The sequence below is a fragment of the Sebastes umbrosus genome, chromosome 15 (genome assembly GCF_015220745.1).
Source record: "Sebastes umbrosus isolate fSebUmb1 chromosome 15, fSebUmb1.pri, whole genome shotgun sequence".
Lineage (NCBI taxonomy): Eukaryota > Metazoa > Chordata > Actinopteri > Perciformes > Sebastidae > Sebastes > Sebastes umbrosus.
The window spans coordinates 3,183,246-3,203,974 of NC_051283.1; the positions used below are offsets into that span (position 1 = coordinate 3,183,246).

The 20,729-nt window shown below is 41.4% G+C and overlaps 1 protein-coding gene across 1 annotated transcript in view; it reads left to right on the top strand.

Moving 5' to 3' along the window:
- Nucleotides 1-20,729, top strand: part of nudcd1 (NudC domain containing 1) — a 70,181-nt gene that overhangs the window by 2,972 nt on the left and 46,480 nt on the right. The window contains exons 3-5 of the mRNA XM_037795036.1: nt 4,736-4,921; nt 12,655-12,838; nt 15,746-15,934. Of these exons, the coding sequence (XP_037650964.1) occupies nt 4,736-4,921; nt 12,655-12,838; nt 15,746-15,934 (559 nt within the window). The remainder of the gene's footprint in view (nt 1-4,735; nt 4,922-12,654; nt 12,839-15,745; nt 15,935-20,729) is intronic.

A 20,729-nucleotide genomic window follows, 5' to 3' on the forward strand; every position in this document is an offset into this window, starting at 1 on the left:
GGTAGCTATTTACGTTCGTACCTATCGTTACCTAGTTGCCAACATATCCCCCTCACCGATGACTATGAGGCAAATTCCTGTATATTTATTCTTCAATTGGTTGTCATTCTGATAAGGCTGTCAGAGTTAGGGGCGGCTGTGGCTCAGAGGGTAGAGCAGGTTGCCCACCAATCGGAAGGTCAGTGGTTTGATCCCCGGTTGCTCCAGGTCACATGTCGATATGTCCTTGAGCAAGACACTTAACCCCAAATTGCTCCCGAAGGCATAGCCATCGGTGTGTGACTGAGTATTTAGATTAGATCCTGATGGGCAAAGTTGGCACCTTAGCAGACTCTACCATCAGTGCATGAATGTGTGTGTGAATGGGTGAATGCAGACATGTAGTATAAAGCGCTTTGAGTGGTCGGAAGACCAGAAAAGCTATATAAAAGTCCAAGTTAACACGAGATATATATAGTTATATTAGTTTTAAAGCCACCAATTTCTTTAATGCAACTTGTGATTGTAGCAGGTTCAGTTTTAAAGCTAGATTGGAGATCATATGAAACTAGATGACATACTAGCTTGTCACAAAAGAGGCTAAATAACACTCCAAACTTCTGTTAAATTTTGGTGAGGAAAAACTGGCAATGCCATTTTCCAAGGGGTCCCTTGACCTCTGACCTCAAGATACTGTATATGAATGAAAATGGGTTCTATGGGTACCCACGAGTCTCCCCTTTTTTGGGGCAAGTCATAGTCAAGTCAGCACACTGACACACTGACAGCTGTTGTTGCCTGTTGGGCTGCAGTTTGCCATGTCATGATTTGAGCATATTTTATACGCTAAATGCAGTACCTGTGAGGGTTTCTGGACAATATCTTTCATTGTTTTGTGTTGTTAATTGATTTCCAATAATAAATATATACATACTTTTGCATAGCAAGCATATTTGCCCACTCCCATGTTGATAAAATACTTGACAAATCTCCCTTTAAGGTACATTTTGAACAGATACAATTTTTTTGATTAATTTGTGATTAATTGTGATTAACTATAGACAATCATGTAATTAATCGCTATTAAATATTTTAATCAATTGACAGCTCTTGATTCTGACATTGTGAGAGTGGAGTTGTTGGTGGGCTTTCATACATCTGACACACCAGCAGGTGGTGACCAAATACTTGTGTAATAGCAGCATCAGCCCACGATGCATTTTTGGCAGGTGATGTCAAGAGAAATCATCTTTGCAAAAATTCCACAATATTAACATTTAACAAGCTGCAATATTAATGTGGCTCATTATAATTTCTCTAACTTGCTGTTCTATTGTTTATGATGCTCAATTAGAGACAATTAAAGAGGGGGTGAGAGTCCCAGTGTTCATGGGAATAACAAGTTATTATTCCACCTTTAGTCCATCGTATGAATCAGCACGGAAGAGAAACTTTTGGACGTTGTCTGTCGTTAATCACAGGAGCAATTACGTAATTGACTCAAGGTACTGATCCAGGTTTGTTACCCAAAACCATGCTGAGACAAGGACCAAAATCAGCCCAAAGACCTTTTCAGCACAGACTTCTTTTATGTCTAAGACATCATTGACCATGATTAGAGATAATTGGTGCCATATCAGTGTTTTTTTTTTATGTCAGAACTGGCCTTAATGATGATCATCAGGCTATAATCCTGCAAGACAGTATTTCTGGCTTTCAGTGGCATCATTAAATCACTCTTTATGAAAATGTGTTGCTCAAATTCTAATTACAATCATCACGTGATAATTATCGTCCCCGACGAGGCCTCTCTTTGCGTACATTTGCAGGGAAGTGTCGCTCGGCACGTTGTACATAGGCGGTTCACTCTCCGTTCGGGGCATTAACAGCGCGGATTGCTGGAGAAAATGATCTCAAAGGTGCATCATACATTAGGTAGCGATATAATACGCAGTGTCACGCACCATGGCAACAACAGGGCAGCTGCTGCACAGTCCTTTTGAAACCCTGTTACTTCACGCGATGAGTAATTGATGCTCATGTGGTGGCATATCTGTCTATTACTAATAAGGCACCGGAGAGTCGTGAATCACACGTGAAGCCAAGTCACATGGGCGGCCACATGACGGCCGGTAACTCGGTCTCTCCTTGATGAGTGCATGTTATTTTCATGTTATTCATCTCTAACGTTGATTCTATCTTCCTGTGGCCTTTTACCAAGAAGAATATTATGGTAATCACGTGTTGCTGTGTGTTTGTTATATCGGATGTTAATTGCAGAATTTTCTTATGGGATTAGAGTTCCCCATTCACAATGAAAGCAGCGACCTTTCTGTTCTTCTCTAGTTCAAAGCCTTCTCTTATTAAGTGTGTCCATTTCAGTCTGAGTGTGAGTCATGACTGGACTGCTTAAAGAATGCGATCTGTTAGTTTGGTAGCAGTGACAACAGATCCATCACCCATTTTATATAATCTCTTCCTCATTTTAGAGACAAAATCCATTTAGTTTCCAATACTTTTCTCCACCACTAGTGCTGAAATACTTTGTCGATTAAAGGGATAGTTTGGCTGTTCTGAAGTGGGGGACGTCTTCAAATTGATTGTTTTGTCTGACCAACAGTCGAAAATCCAAAGATATCAATTTACTGTCATATATATGACAAAGAAAAGCAGCATATCTTCACATTTGAGAAGCTGGAATCAGAAAAAAAAGAATTTTGGTTGAAAAGTGACTCAGTTAATTTTGTGTCTATCAATTAAGAGATTAAAGGGATAGTTTGGGTGTGTTGAAGTGTGATTATATGAGGTATTTATCCATAGTCAGTGTATTACCTACAGTAGATGACGGACGGCACACCTCCAGTTTGGAGAAACAGACAAGAGCACCAGCACGGGAGCAACGCAATGTACTGCTGTGTACGGGGGCAGCTGCAAAACGGACTCTTCGTTGATGGACACAAAATGAGATGTTAACTATTTTAACAACTGAGTCACTTTTAAAACCAAAACGTTTTTTTTCTGATTCTAGCTTCTCAAATGTGAATATTTGCTGCTTTTCTTTGTCATATTTGACAGTAAATTGATTTCTTTGGGTTTTTCACTGTTGGTCAGACAAAACAAGCAATTTGAAGACGTCACCCTGGGCTTTGATAATCATAATGTGCATTTTTTTCCACTATTTAATGACATTTCATAATCCAAAGGAATAATCTTATTCGATTAATCAAGAACATAAGTGTTAGTTTACCCTAGTTTTACTGGATCTCAGTGCTGCATTCGACACGGTTGACCATAATATATTACTAGACCGACTGGAAAACTGGGTGGGTATTTCTGGCATAGCACTCAGCTGGTTTAAATCCTACCTAAAAGACAGGGACTTCTTTGTGTCTATAGGTAATTGCAAATCTGAGCTGAACAAAATCACATGCGGAGTTCCCCAAGGCTCCATCTTGGGGCCTCTTTTGTTTAACATCTACATGCTCCCACTGGGTCAGATTTTTGAGAACAACAAAATAAATTACCATAACTATGCAGACGACACACAAATTTACATAACTCTATCACCAGGAGACTACAGTCCAATACAAGCACTGAGTGAGTGCATTGAACAAGTCAATAATTGGATGTGCCAGAATTTTCTTCAGCTGAACAAAGACAAAACTGAGGTTGTAGTTTTTGGAGCCAAAAAAGAAAGATTAAAGGTTAGTGCTCACCTACAATCTGTGATGTTAAAAAGCTCAGACCAAGCCAGAAACCTTGGTGTAGTCATGGACTCAGACCTGAGCTTTAACAGCCATATTAAGACAATTACAAAGACAGCCTTCTATCACCTGAAGAATATAAGAAGAATTAGAGGACTGATGTCTCAGCAGGATTTGGAAAAACTAGTACATGCATTTATCTTCAGCCGACTTGACTACTGTAACGGCGTCTTTACCGGTCTTCCTAAAAAATCGATCAGACAGCTGCAGCTGATTCAGAACGTTGCTGCTAGAGTCCTCACTAAGACCAAGAAAGTGGATCACATCAGTCCAGTTCTGAAGTCTCTACACTGGCTGCCTGTCTCTCAGAGAATTGATTTCAAAATACTGCTGCTGGTTTACAAAGCACTAAATGGTTTAGGGCCAAAATACATTTCTGATCTTCTGCTGTGTTATGAACCATCCAGACCTCTCAGGTCATCTGGATCAGGTCTGCTTAGTGTCCCCAGAGTCAGAACTAAACATGCAGAAGCAGCATTCAGTTTTTATGCACCAAATATCTGGAACAAGCTCCCAGAAACCTGCAGGACCGCTCCAACTCTCACTTCTTTTAAAACAAAGCTTAAAACTTTCCTGTTTGCGGGTGCCTTTTATTCTGACACTGCACTATAACTTTTACTCTTTTGAGTTTTATGCAATTTTAGCTTCTATCCTAGCTTTTATTTTTAGCTTGTTTTTATTTTCTAATCTTTAATGTTTTAATGTTTTTATGTTTTTATAACTGTTTTAATTATTTCTTAATGTTCTTTTGCATTTTGTCGCAATGTTCTTGAATGTTTCTGTAAAGCACTTTGAATTGCCCTGTTGTTGAAATGTGCTATACAAATAAAGCTGCCTTGCCTTGCCTTGCCTTGCCTTGCCTTACCCTAATGTACGTACTCCCTGCCCATATGAATGAATCAAACAAAGGTCAAATGGATGTAGTGATAGTTATATCTATCTGTTTTGTGGATGCAGTACTGACTGATAGGTCTGTTGTGTTGTGAATCCAGGACACGGCCCTGGGGAAGCCGAGAGAGGTCTACCGTATAACCGCGGACTCCAGCCAGTGTGAGGATCGTCTTTGCGCGTCCCTCAGCCTCACCTCAGCAACCTGGGCGGCTCTCTCTGACGGCGCCGGCCGACTGTACCTTTTCCGCACCGGCAAGAGGGGAGACAGCTCCCATTCGAAGTGGGAAGTAAGTATAACAGCTGAGTTTACTGCTTTAAGTAATACACAAACACATTTTAGACATCTTTGATAGGATGTTAAGTGAGTCAGTTGAATGTAAAGGGGCAGTAACTAATCCATGACCTTTTATTGACCTCTACTGGTGACTATATGGAAGTGCAACGACAAGGATTGAACATGCACCTTTGTACAACAGTCCCTCGTATCTCCATGAATTAGTCAGGGTTAGTTTAAAATGAGTCTAAATTTGACACGACATTAAAATGTTCACAAAAGAAGCGAGTAGCTATAAGCAGACATCCTGCATAATGTACTACGATAATCACAATGCTGCTTTGTCAATGGCTTTTTTGGCTTGACACCACTATTTATTAGTATTTGTACTCTTGTAATGTCACTTGATCATTCACAACTGTTGAAAACGAGACCAGGATCGGGGGATATCGGTGATACTTTGAATGTCTGGAAGTGAGAGTCCAAAACCAGATATCTCAGCAACTGGTGATATAATGTTTGAGTTAGGGCTGCACAATATATTGTTTTATTATTGTCATCACAATATCATCTCGTGCCATAAACACATTCTAAAAGCTGTAGCAATCAGGGATATTTTTTAGTTAGTTGAAAGAGAGTATCAGTAGAAAACGTCACTGTAAAATGTAAATATCATTCCTTTTTTATTGGTGCCTTTTGTGTTCAGTTAAAGGAATGTTGGAAATAATTTCCTTTTAATTTTTTTTAATTCAACATGCAATTTGTTGTACTTTAGCAATATACTGAAAGCAACAGAAAGATAGAACTGAAGACACTTTAATATCCGTTTATTTATCACAAGTAATATTGTGATATTCAACAACGTTATCGCATATTTTCCTCATATCGTTCAGGCCTAGTTTGAGTCACCAAAATTACAACTCCAAAGTCCTACAGGAGCAGTTTTACTAATTATTATAAAAAGGTAATTAAGTATGACAGTGACGAATATGTTTTTCTATGCCAGCAGACACTTTTGCAAGTGACGAGTCGATATTTCGTTTCTAAAGATCTTAGGTAGCTGTTAGGGCCGTCCTCCACCAAAGAAATTCTTAGTCGATTAACACTCAATATTGTCGACTAATCGATTAGTTGATTTAACGGACAGATCTTTCTCCACAAAGAATCACACAAAAGCACCACTTTAAATCTTGTGTTAACCAGAGATGTGCTCATACATTTCTTGGAAAGAAGTCATTCAGCATAAAAAAAGCATAAAAAACGACTAATTGACTAAAGAAATCGTAGTCGTCTAAGACCAAAACAACTGTTTAGTCAACTAATCGACTAAGAGGGGGCAGCCCTAGTGGCTGGTAAAAAAGTTGAAGGATAAGGCCGGTGATATTTTAAATGTTTATGCCTCCGAGTCAGCGGTAGCCGTGGCCGAAGGCATTATGTTTTCGGGTTGTCTGTCCGTCCGTGCCAGTCTTATGAACGTGTTATCTCAGGAACACCTGGAGGGAATTTCTTCAAATTTGGCACAAAAGTCCACGCGGACTCAAGGATGAACTGATTTGATTTTGGTGGCCAAAGGACACTGTGACCTCACAAAACACGTTTTCGGCCATAACTCAAGAATTCATACGGTAATTATGACAATTTCACACAAATGTCTAACAGGACAAAATGATGAGGTGATGACATTTTGGACAGACATGGATGTAAACTGTAACTTGATTGGTTGGCCGAGGAATACAACTGCGTGGCTTCTAAATGTCAATAAACCCCAATGGGGGGCTGGCCTGGTAGAGCATGCACGCACCATGTATCAAGACCGAGCCCTTCTCGCGATTCTTATTTTCAGGTGATTATACATTAAAGAAAACATACTTATTAATATTATATTCCATTTCTGCCAATGGATCCCCCTAATTGCTACACACTGGTGCTTTAAAACAATAAAAATAAACCCCATGAAAAGACCAAAACCAACAGTGAATTGATCTTATTAACTGCCTGTGTATCCTTATTCCTCCGCTCTGTGCCATAGGGCTCCATTGTTGTCCAAAAACTATTAAAAACACATCACTGAGCCTCACTGTTGCACTGGGTGACATGTTCAGTCATTATGATGAACACAGGCACTGTCGTATTATATGAATCCATCCTACGTACTGAAATGTGTATTAATCCATGGCTGAAAGCAGTCCCCAACGAATGCACTATTTACTCCTGATAAGTAGCGTTCGGTAAATAAATAGTAGTTGAAGTACTGTATGCAAAATTTAAAGGACTGTATGTACAATGTATAGAAATATCTAGGGATGATTTATCCGATACTGTGCTCATGTACTCTTACTCATACTCGTAAAACGGCTCCGATACAACGGCACGATACCACTTTACGGTGGTGCACTCGACCCCGCTGGGCCGGGATCGGCGCGCACCGGCCCCCACTTTCATTGCACCACGGGGTTTTGCTTGCACCCTCTGACTCGCGCGTGCGTTAGACTCGTTGGTCCGTGTTTCAAGACGGGTCGGATGGGTTGCCGACATCGCCGAAGACCCCTGGAGCCTTTTACGTGGACTTAGCCCCGATCTGGCGGCACGACGCGGCAATGAGGACAGTCCGCCCCGGTTGACAGTCGCACCGGGAGCAGGGGGACCCGTTCCTCCCCGGCAAGGAGAGAGGGCGCAGCGAGCCTTTCGTCCACGGTGCCGCGAGGTCCGAGCGGGGAGCGCTGTAAAGCTGCGGCCGTGAGCCACCTTCGCCCCGAGCCTTTCCAAGCCGACCTAGAGCCGGTCGCAACGCACCGCCTCGTATGCGGGACTCCCCAGCCTGCTGTGTGTCGCTCACACCCTCCAGCTGACTGTTAACGAGGGTCTTTTGGCACAGAGAAGTACTCGTATTGGTACTCGGTATCGGCGAGTACCCAAATGTAAGTACTTGTACTCGGTCTGAAAAAAAGCATCGGTGCATTCTGAAATGTCCTGTTATTCAGCATACAAACTTGCCAAAAGAAGCATTTTTCGAGCTGTTATGCAAATTGAAGCTTTAGAAGCCGCCTCTGTGTTTATAAAGCTTAGCCTTGGCTTGCGGTAGTGAGGGATCAAGTCTTTGATAAGATGAGTCTTTGTGCACTGTGTCCTGTTAACAGGCTGCAATTGGGATTGGCCACAAATTAGAGTTCACTCTTAGAACACTGATGCAATCCTGAAAGCAAAGTTCAAGAGTGGCACTTGTAATGAAGATTCAAGCCCTCGAGTCAGTAGCTTCCAATGTTCTAATTTTAAGTTTCAGCACTCAGGGAGCGCTGCCAACGTCCATATTAAATCTTCCACTGTGGTTTGTGTGTGTTGTGAAGATACCATTAATAAACGGACTCATAAACCAGATCTTTTTATGCAGTCACTGTGAAGATGGGCCTTTCAGCGTCACATCACCTTCTTCAACCAGACAACCGCAGACACTGATTGAGAAATACTAGTTTGAATTAGCATTTTATTGATAAAATAAACACAAATATCTCCGTATAGACCATTTAAAGCCAATTGATGCTAACAGTTAATGCTGGGTTTTCATTAAAGCATCTTATACAGCGTAAAAGGATGATGCAGGGATAAATTTGTTATTAAATTAAAGACTATTGTAAAGTTTTATATTCAGATGCACAAACACCTCTAAACTCCTCACAAGTTTTAAATTGTACATTTGGGTATGGGTTAGTTATAACGAGCGCTCCTTATTGCTAAATAAATACTGTAGTCTTCTCGTCGTCAGCAGATAATATAAAGTGATCGGTGATCTTCAGCATGTGCATCATATAAATACTGAATAGTTACAAAGTTTGATTTCAGATTGTTGGGGATAATATGTTTTTATATGCGTAGTTGGCTGATATATTTAGTTTTTAAAGAAACCAGCCTCTAACCAAAATGTTCCAACTTTGACTTGTAGTAAAAGAAGTAGTGTTAGGGGGTTGGCAAAATGTAAAAGTAAATCTCTTTCCACATTTTGTCAACATCTTTGCTCCTAAGCAGTAACTTCTGTTGCGTTTCTGTATCTTGGATATTCTCTTAGTTAGAAACTTTAATATCCACAATGTGGAAGGTTGTCTTTGTAGTTGAAAAAGTCAATGAAAATAGTCAGAGATGTGAATTTGTTAGAGATAGGGGCCCTCCTTAAAGGTCCCATATTGTAAAAAGTGAGATTTTCAAGTCTTTTCTATTATATAGCAGGTTTAAGTGCTTTATAAATACTGTTAAACTATCAAAACGCTCAATATACGAAGAAATACACACAGCCTGTATTCAGAAATTGTGCGTTTGAAACAAGCCGTTATGATTTCTGTCCATTTGTGATGTCACAATTATACAATATTTACACCATTACACGGTTTTAAACGTTAACATTCTAAATGTGTCGCAGTTTGTTTCCTGTTGCAGAGGATGCAATTAACATCAGCTGACAGGAAGTAAACATGGACCCAAACTGTTGCCTAGTAACGCAATTCCGTTGCAATTCCGTTGAAATGCGCTAAAACGGAGCGTTTCAGACGGGGTAAATACAGAGGAAAATAAAGTGTTTTTTGAACATTACAGCATGTAAACATGTTCTAGTAGAAACACAAAATATAAGTAAGAACCTTAAATTGAGCATGATATGGGACCTTTAAAGGAACAGTGTGTAACATTTCGGGGGATCTATTAGCAGAAATGGAATATAATATTCATAATTATGTTTTCAGTAGTGTATAACCACCTGAAACTAAGAATCATTGTGTTTTTGTTTATAAGGAGCCCTTCATATTTACATAGGGAGTAGGACCTCTTCATGGAGTCCGCCATGTTACTCCGCCATATTTCTACAGTAGCCCAGAATGGACAAACCAAACACTGGCTCTAGAGAGAGACTTTTGTGTTTTCACCTGAAGGCCACCGTAGTTCTCCGACACGCTGCGGTAACATGAGACGCAGAGTGCTATACTGTGGTACCGCCAGCCGCCGTCCGACTTCTGTTGCTCATAAAGTTGTGTTATTATGGTATGGATTGCCTCTTAGCGAGGCGAATAACGTGACCATGGTACCATGCACTGCGGTAGCGCTGCCGCCATTTTGGACTAAAAACACTGATGAGTCTGTGGCCATGGATGTATAAAAGAGACGTCTGTAAATAAGAGTATCATTGTTTTTTAAGTAAATCAACTTCCAGTACGAACACTTAAATAGTCCTCATTTAAATCATTGTGTCCTGAAAGTTGTAAAATTCACTGATAGCGGGGCAGTTAAGCTGAAATATTCATAACAATTGTGCATTTTGCATTAAAAGCAACACATTTGGCACAGACATAGGTTTCTATGTTACAAAAAGATATAGATATCTGGGCACTGTAAATTTGGCCCCTGAGGGCGGTGGCAGCCATTTTTCTAAATAGCTGCCAAATAGGCACTAAATATTCCAAAGTGTTGCAGAAAACTGATCTTATGACTCTAGTAGTACTAGTAGTGCTAGTAGTATGACATAAACAGAATTTAATGGAGTTGTAGGTTATTTACTAACACACAGGGCAAAAGCACAGGATGTACCTCTTATACATCCATGGTCTGTGGACTACTGGAGATGAGTTTTGGAGATCCTTGACATGAAAAAGATTGAGATTGCTCTCAAAATCTATGTGCTGGATTCCATTTATGTCCATCACTCACTTTATGCTCCTCTGGGAAGCAGCTGGGCAAAAAAGTTTAAGAAATAAATAAGTGAGTAAGTAAATAGTTATAATAGTATGCATATTTATAATATTTTCATTGTTCAATACAGGCCATTTTGGTAGAGATATTCAAATTACGACAATAGAATAGAAATAATTTTGTTTTACTTGTGTATGCTTCTTTGTAGGCGGACGTTCTACTGGCGTCCGGTAGTCGCTTTCAGTCCAAAATGTCAGAGGCGTAGCTCTGCTGCTGGGTGCTGACGTTGCAATGGAACGAACAATTGACTTTCACTTCTTATTAATATACGTTCTTTGCTTTAAAGGAGGCCATGCATTCAGTATTTGGCAGGAACGACTTGCTGGGCACATTTTGTTGGCCCTTACTTTACTCTGTAGCGCCTCCTTGAGGGTCAAAGCTTAAAGTAGGGGCCAAAGTGTGGGAAGCATCATTTACATTCTGAAGCGCTTGTTTCTTTGTATTTGAATGATATTTCTTGCTCACCTGCATCTGGCCCTTGCCTTTTAAATTTGCTAGCTGTATTTACTATTCTCTGTAGGTAGTGCTCTATCTCTGAGAGGTTAGCCATGGCACAACTCATCTCTTGATCAAAGTAGCTGGACAAATTCGTCGGTGACATCCTAAACAATCACCACACTCATTAAATGTTTATCATTCGCTGTGTGAAATAGTGACTCAGCCCTTTTTCCTGAAGATAAATGTTTTATTTCACAAAAGTCTATTAAGTTTGTATGATGTTAATTAGGGATGCACCGATACCAATACCAGTATCGGGTATCGGGTCCGATACTGTGCTCATGTACTCGTACTCGCAAAACGGCTTTGATACAACGGCACCGATACCACTTCACAGCAGCGCGACGTTAACCTCTCTTCACCATCTTTTGGGTCCTCACGCTCCACCTCCCCGACGGTGCGGGCGAGACAGGCCTGTGGTGCGCCCGACCCCGCTTGGCCGGGATCCCACCTCAGCCAGCGTGAGCCAGCCCTCACTTTCATTGCACCACAGGGTTTTGCTTACACCCTCCGACTCGCGCGTGCGTTAGACTCCTTGGTCCGTGTTTCAAGACGGGTTAGGTGGGTTGCCGACAACGCCACTGACCCCTGGCGCCTTTAACGTGGGCCGCAGTTTGGGCGCACTGAGGACAGTCCGCCCCGGTCGACAGTCACACCATGAGCAGGGGCCCCGTCACGGTGCGGCGAGGTCGCTGTAAAGCTGCAGCCGTGAGCCACCTTCGCCCCGAACCCTTCCAAGCCGACCTAGAGCCAGTCGCGGCGCATCGCCTCGTATGCATGACTCCCCAGCCTGCCGTGTGTCGCTCACACCCTCCAGCTGGCTGTTAACGAGGGTCTTTTGGCACAGAGAAGTATTCGTATCGGTACTCGTATCGGCGAGTACCCAAATGTAAGTACTTGTACTCGTACTCGGTCTGAAAGAAGTGGTATCGGTGCATCCCTAATGTTAATGGAAGTGGTCTTTATTTTAGGCGAGATGGCCCACCACCCTGACATGGTTATCAGCTATCGTTGCTCATGCTTAATAGCCTGTTGTTTTTCAATTAATGCCAAATGAAGCAAGGTTGCTGCCTCTCCATAACAATGTAAACATCAGCAGTAGGGCTGCAACTAATGATTATCTTCATTATTTGTTCATCTGTCCAATTATGAATCGATTAATTGTGTAGACGTAAAAATGTCAGAAAATCCAAATTACAATTTTTTTCAAATTCTTTGTTCTGTTGTGTCCAAAACGAGATATTCAATTTACAATGATATAAAACAGAGAAAAGCAGCAAATCTTCACATTTGATAAATTCAGACTAATGATGTTTGCTTGATAATTTACTTAAATGAGTCATCAGTTGTTGAAATTATTGGAGATTTAATTTTTTATATTACTCTGTCACAGATTACCGCATCTGGCATTTACTTGTATGAAATTGTATTATATTAACATTAATGCCAGCTTACAGATTTTTGCCCACCGTCAACTGCATCCTGTTAAAATGATTGTATTTGTTGATTGTGTACTCGTAGCCACTGTTCAGTGAAGACATGGGGGAGCCGTTCACCATCCGCCACAGCATCTCACACATCCAGGACGGAGTCCACACCATGGAGGTCCTGCTGCTCCGCATCCAGAAAGACACGCAGGAAACCAAAGGAAGTGGATACTCTGTGTCTCTTGAGTGGGTCACAGTCACCAACACTGCAGGACATGGTGGGTGGTGCGCTGGTCTATCATAATCATAATTTTAGTAATTGAGCATAAAGTAAAATAAGACAAGACAAGCGTGTAATACATAATAACGTCTGAATTAGGATCTAAATTTCAAGCCTGTTATTTCATTTTCATGTTCATTTTTAGGATATTCATACCCAGCAGACGACAGAAATCCTTGTTAATTAAACCATACTAGGAAGTTAGTCATGCTCTGCCGTTAATGCGGTTTAATTATTATGTCCCAGATGAGATTAGTGTACTCTAAAGCAAACATTGGCCAGAAGGATTTTCATTACAGTTCTTGGTGCTTGCTGAGAAAGAAAGAAACCCTGACTAATGATTCAAAGATTGGAAAGACGGGAAAAAAAATCCCACAGTAGCAGCCTTTAGAGAGCCCCTTCCTCATTAAGTTGGATTTAAAGATGCAGCCCTTTGATATCCGCTAGCTGTAGAATCATCTTTTGTTGTTTGTTGAGTGCTTCAATGTTTGACTAAACCTATATGTTGTTAATGGTAATGCCTGGTCTTCACTTGTCATCTAGCTTTACAATTTTCTCTGAATATATCTGTAGCAGGGAATGTGAGTCACCGAAATCAATTTAATCATTTAATATGTTTTAAAGGTCCCATATTGTAAAAAGTAAGATGTCTTTTATATTATAAAGCAGGTTTAAGTGCTTTATAAATACTGTTAAATTATCAAAGCACTCAATATACAGAGAAATACACACAGCCCGTATTAAGAAATTGTGCGTTTGAAACAAGCCGTTAGGATTTCTGTCCATTTGTGATGTCACAAATATACAATATTTAGACCATTACACGGTTTTAAACGTAAACATTCTAAATGTGTCCCCGTTTATTTCCTGTTACAGTGTATGTGAATAACATCAGCTGACAGGAAGTAAACATGGACCAAAACTGTTGCTTAGCAACGCAATTCCGTTGCAATTCCGTTGCAATTCCGTTGAAATGCACTAAAATGAGCATGATATGGGACCTTTAATGCAAGGTATCACCAGTATTTAAGGGATACTTCGGGTGTTTTAAAGTGGGGTTGTATGAGGTACTTATCCGTAGTCAGTGTATTACCTACAGTAGGTGACGGACGTCACGCCCCTAGTTTGGAGAAGCAGACAGGAGTACCAGCACGGGAGCAAAGCAATACAGTGCTTTGGACGGGGGCAGCAGCAAAACGCATTTTAGACACCTAAAGAAAGGCAATGTCAGTTTAAGTTTATGCTGGGCTTGCCGCGGTAGTCGGTGTTACCGGTGTTTAAGCCCAATGCTATAAGGGAACCATAACGTTAATGAAGCAATTGCCGTGCTGAGGATGGAGCAGTCAAAGCCGGTGTGCGCGGCGCAATGGTGCCAGGTGGAAACCTGCGGCCCCGCAGCGAAAGCTGGACCGAAGAGGCCAGACACACAGCCAACAAACGTTAAAGGAACAGTGTGTAGTAAAGTGTTTTCTTCCGTGTATAATCACCTGATAAGAATCGTTGTTTTCATTAGCTTAGAACGAGCTGTTTATATCTACATAGGGAGCAGGTCCTCTTCACGGAGTCTGCCATGTTGCTCCACCATGTTTCTACAGTAGCCCAGAACGGACAAACCAAACTCTGTTAACTGTTCCTGCTTGGGCCAGAGTCGATAACGTTACTTGCTGCCGCTCTCTCTCCTGCTTCACCGCTCACTTCCCACGTACACACACATACACTCCACGCACTGGCTCTGCTCCAGATGGCTCTAGAGAGCGCCATTCATGTTTTCGCGTTAGCCACCGTAGCTCTCCAACACGCTTGGCACACGGGAGAGGCTTCAGTTGGTTGCAAACCTCACCGCTAGATACCGCCAGATCCTACACACTGGTCCTTTAAAGATCAAAATAAGCGCGCTACATATAGCCTATTAAGCGTTATCTTTTCTTGTATGTCCGGTGTAATCAGTAACACCGGTGTTGTCACAAGTTTATTAACCGGTGGGAAAGTTTCCCCACCGTGACATCCTGGTTGCACGCTATATTTTGAATATTTTCTGAAGTCGTTATATCGCTCTAGTCAAAGCAACAAGACTATATTCACAAAAGCAGTAATTTTACCTTGCAGAACACGGAAGTCGCTGGTCTACTGCTGCCTCGATCGGTTAGTTTGTTTGTGTTATTTTGAGACTTTCAAACCAAGTTACTGTGGGTAATACACACTGAATGTGTAAGGATATATGTATAGAATGTCATCATACAGAAATCTGTCAGGTCACGAGGGAAAAAAGCTTTTATTAGAGCTTGGAAATATAGCATTTTCACGCTAAAATATACATACTTCAACCAAAACTGAATACATAAGGAACACCACTGGGAAGCTACAAAATGATATTAAAACCTAAAAAAAAACGAAATAATGGATCTGCCCTGAGATATTGTAGTAATACGTGGATACCCGACGGTGGTTAGAAAGTAGAGTAGGGAGCAGTTTGGTTTATAGTCAGTTGACAAATGAACAATAGTTACGAAAACTACAGCAATAAATAAAATGATAGCAATACATACAAAACAATGCACATTATACAGAAGTTGATGTCATCTCTTATAACCAAGAAAATCTAAACAGAGCAAAAATTAAACCAGGAGACAGCCCCCCGCCCCCCTCACTGTCACACCAGGTTGCAGACCAGTTACATTTTGTTCAAGGAGCTAAAAGCTAATGGAATAAAAGATTGTATATTCCTCTTACCTCTGCCCTGATGGAAGCGACTTCAACTCTTGGGAGTCCAGTAAAATAACCTGAACTCTCTACATAGCTCTGACATGAAACATGTCAATGATGATGGAGTCCCCTCTTGGGTCTCAGAGTTTAATGGAAGACAAGATTACTTCACACCTTTCAACACTGTATCCTTTGGTTGCAGGTCAGGAGAAGAAGTACGAGGTGAAGAAGAGGAGGGTCCTCAGGGGGAAGTCTGTGCCTCACTACGCAGCGGTGGAGCCGCAGGGGAAGGGGCTGATGGTGGCCTCGGAGAAACCGTTCGCCTTCACACACGTGGACGGTCGTCCCGTGGAGCTGCCTGACCCGGAGCCCATGGAGGTGGAGAAGACAGGTGGGTCAGAGGTGCTGCTGAGAAATCACACTGCTAGAAAGAAGAAACCTATACTAACCACAGTAATCTGTGTTTAGGATGGATTTCTCTTCTTTACATCACAACTCTTCCTCATGCCACGACCGGTTATTTTTGAGTCGGGTGGAGGATCACCATAACGTGTTGAAAACACTCGCTCCGACATATTATCGCTTTATAAAGTTGTTATGGGTACTGTGTTTACTATTTACTAGGACTGTCAATCGATTAAAATATTTAATCGCGATTAATCACATGATTGTCCAGAGTTAAACGTGATTAATCGTAAATTAATCACACATTTTATCTGTTCAAAATGTACCTTAAAGGGAGATTTGTCAAGTATTCAATTTTCTTATTAACATGGCAGTGGACAAATATTTTTTTGCTTTATGCAAATGTATGTATATATTTATTATTGGAGATCAATTAACAAAACAAAACAAAGACAGATATTGTCCAGAAACCCTCACAGGTACTGCATTTAGCATAAACAATATGCTCAAATCATAACATGGCAAACTGCAGCCCAACAGGCAACAACAGCTGTCAGTGTGTCAGTGTGCTGACTTGGCTATGACTTGCCCCAAACTGCATGTGATTATCATAAAGTGGGCATGTCTGTAAAGGGTGGGTACCCATAGAACCCATTTTCATTCACATATCTGGAGGTCAGAGGTCAAGGGACCCCTTTGTAAATGTTTTTTCCTCGCCAAAATGTTGCGTAAGTTTTGAGCGTTATTTAACCTCCTTCGCTCTTTAAAACTGAGCCCACTATAACCTAAAAATCACAAGTTGCGTTGAAGAAATTAGTGGCGTTAAAATGTATTTGAGTTAATGCGTTATTATGCGTTAACTTTGACAGTCCTTATCAAAACCAATAAGTAATCTTAATTTCCCTCTCCTGTGTCACTGTAAGTTTTTTTCACTATTATAATGTTGGATCTTTTTTTAACCTTTTACAATGAAGTCCAGTTGCAGCTTTTCGGTCTTTACCTCAGTGCCACTATTAATTTCAGACCGTGGCTCTCTTTGTTGAAAGCTCCTGTTCAGAATGCAGAACTAATTTAGAAAAGTTGTGATGTCACATCAGAATATTTGACACAGTCTGACTCATGTTAAAACACTAAAATAGCGACAAAGGGCCATCTTTCTTCTTTTTTTTTCTTGTTAAGATCACAGTCTGAAAGTGGCCAAAGAGCAAGCCAGTCCATCTGTAAATCTGTTGAAACAAAGTGAAATACAAACATCATCTGGACTCTCTGACCTGCTGTCCTGCCTCCCTCCATGAATGATATGATATCACCACACCACTCATTTCGTGGTATTTTCTGTGATGAGACTGTTTCCGGTAAAGATTCATCATGCAGTTGCATCTGGTTGTTTTCAGTCGAGCGACGTTGGCTTCTTCCGCTCATTACCTTTAAGAGGCACAAGCTGACTAGTCGGGTTGTAGCCATAGAAACGCGTGAGCAGGCAGCAGAATATCCCCAATCAGACTGGGGTCTCTGTCACGTCTGATAATCTGTGTCTTTCTACAGGGATACGTGTCAAGGCCATTTATTACTGCTTCTACTGACGATGTGTGTCGGTGACACACACACAACCACGCCAGGATCTTTCTTCCCTCCCTCAGAGGTGCATTAAAGTGCCTGTTTAGTTTAGTCAGTGAAAGAGTGAGAATTGGGGATTTATGTTTAGGCCTATAATTGATAAATATTATTCATTAATATATTTGTTTTATAGTTGATTAATCGATGAACTGTTTTGTCTAAAAATGTCACAAACAATGACAAATGCATGTTACTAGAAGTGATGTCTTCAAATTGCTCATTGACCAACAGTCAAAAACTAAAATGTGTGAAAAGTAGAGACTGGAATAAATAATGTTTAGTTTGTACTTGTTAAAGGGACTGTTTGTAACTTCTTACACGTATAAATCATTGCAGGTCGGTGTCCCATGCGCGCTCGCGTGTGGCTACGCTGTTCAGACTCAGACTCCAACACAAACTACTCAGAAGAACCAAAACCTCAAAGTTCTATCTAGTGAAGCTCGTCTGTTAAAGAGTGTTGGCCGCGGTCGGAGGACGCGGGGGAGACCGTAACTTTGGTCTCCAGGGCCGGAGTCTCTGCTGTACTCTGCTCCTCTGCTTGCCTTCACTCTCACACCGCGCTCATTCTCACTCTTTCGCTCCACTCTCACGTGCACGCGTGCACACTCCACACTGCAGAAGAGTTAGTTTAGCTCTGAGAATATCTAGTGAATGTACAGTGGACGTTTGTGCAGAAATAACTGCTGCAGCTCCTCCAGACCAACAGAGGTTTCCCGTGTCTTGTGAAGTGACGGGGCTCCGCAGAGAGAAACGTTATCGTCTCCAACCAAAACTCCGGTGTCTCCCCTGTTCCCTCCGACTGCGGTCGGAAGGCTGAAGCAGGTAAAGCCAACACTAGGATCAGCATTGATTGATGGAGAGACCTTCGTCTGGTCAGCTAACATTACTGCGAAGCAGCTGAAATATAGAGTGATATTGTGGTTTTAGCTGACGTGTGTCGCCTCACTGTTTTGAGCGATGCTCGTTCATGTCTATGTAGAGCAGGCACAAGCGCGAGAACAGGACGCTGACTTTCATTGACTTAACGGCATACAGTCCTCGTATGTAATTTGATCAGCGGCAGGAAACATTCATTGTTTAGTGTGAGATTGTTATCTAGCACTCAAAATAATTAGTGCAGGCCATGCTCGGGCTCAGAGAAAGCTGTAACCTGTTGCAAATTAATCATTTGTATCAGTGTTGATGGAAAAAATAGATCAGGAATACTCTCACATATCACAGAAAGTTTGGCTGCTCTTTTGCTGCTCGACGCTTTGAAATTCACGGACAAGACGGAACCGGTAAAGACAATCGCTTCAGTGTCGCGTCAACGCTGTCGTGACGCGACACTGATGTGACGCTTGCTGTCGGGGTAATTCTCTGCAAAAACACAAATAAGTGAGTTTCCCAAAATGTTGAACTATTCCTTTAATCTTTCAGCAGTAATTATGATTTGTTTCAAAGTTAGATTCTTGACTTGGCCTGACTTTTGTATTTCATATACACTAACTTTATAACCATTCAATTTATTTTTATAAAGCATCAAATCATAACAGAAGTTATCTCATTCATATAAAGCATAGGCCTGTACTACGAAGCCAGTTCAACATCCCCAGGGTATCTTCTCGTTATCTGGCTTAACTAACCCTAACAACCGAGATCCCACTGAGTGGTCCTACGACGCTAGTTATCAACTCGGTAAATCAACCCAGAGTTTCTCGGTATGGCTACGGGCGTGTTCACATGAACGGGGCGGTGTTTGCAGCATCTGACCAGTCACAGACATGGACAAGTCTACAGACCAATCACAGACATGGACAAGTCTACAGACCAATCACAGACATGGACAAGTCTACACACTTGCAGACAGACAGGCAGAGCGGCACATTTTACAAAGGAAGAGTAAACTATATTAGACAAATACGAAGAAGTTAAACTCTTAATCCAGACTAAAAGTAACACAGTTGAAGCTGTCAAATGCAGGAAGGACAGCTGGTGAAAGATAAAAGTCACAATGTGTGAATGTGTAAATTAACAGACTTATTAATTTAAAGAAACACTCAAAAGTCAGATATACTCGTCTAGATATAAATAGCTATAATAAATATTATGGATGGCTGGGTTACACCTCATTATGCCCATTATGAAACACAGTGCGTCTATGACTATTTCAACCTTTTTTCAGCTGCGTCCCCGTCTCCGGTGGTGTGAAACGGACTCAAGACCAAGTAAAAAACTAAATATAAAAATATAATTCAAAGCGATAAACACCCACAGCATAAATCCAGCTGTCCTTCCTGCATTCGTCAGTTTAAACTGTGTTGCTTTCAGCCTGGATTATGACTAACTTCTTCGTATTTGTGTAATATTACCATACGATCTGCGCACTGAGCTCTGATTGGTCAGTAGGCGGTGCCTTTAAACGAGTTGATCTCTTATCTGGAACATAACCTGCTCCCGAGCAGGTTAGCTGTTCAGCATCAGTTACCATGGCGATCTATCCCGGTAAGAAGTGATCCACCTTCGTAGGACGGAAAACCCTGAAGGGTTAACCCTGATGTTACCTCGCTAACCCCAAATCCTGCTTCGTAGTACATTGTCTCAACCCAATATCACTGGGGTGGTCTTCACACCACCAGAACTTTTCTTAAATTCACAAACATCCTGTTTCCAATCCAAACTGAACCAAACTCGTTTTTTATCCCTTTTCATGTTTCCACACTCAATTATACTCACAACCTCTAAACAAGCAGACAAACAGCCACCCTGTTTTTCAAAAGAAAACCAGCTGGGGTGACCGAGACAGGACAAAGTGTGTGTGTGTGTGTGTGTGTTTGTGTGTGTGTGTGTGTTGATGGTGCAGAAGCAAGGTAATGGCAGCTTTTTAGCCGATCCTTTTATCAGCGCTCTGCATTTCTGCTTTCGGAGTGGAAGAAGTGGATTAGATGTCAAGAGAGGAGGCATCTTCAAAGAGGCTTGTAAGTGATGAGAGAAGAGATGCAAAGGGGGGGAGGAGAGATGGAGGTCACCTAATGGGGCGCTGATGGAGAAGAGGTGCAGATATGCATATGGTAGATATACTGTGTAGATTGAGAAAGCATCCAAATGAATGGTTGGAAAAAGTCTCTGAAATAGGATCATCTCAGGACACCGAAAAACACTCCACTCATGAATACATGAATGCC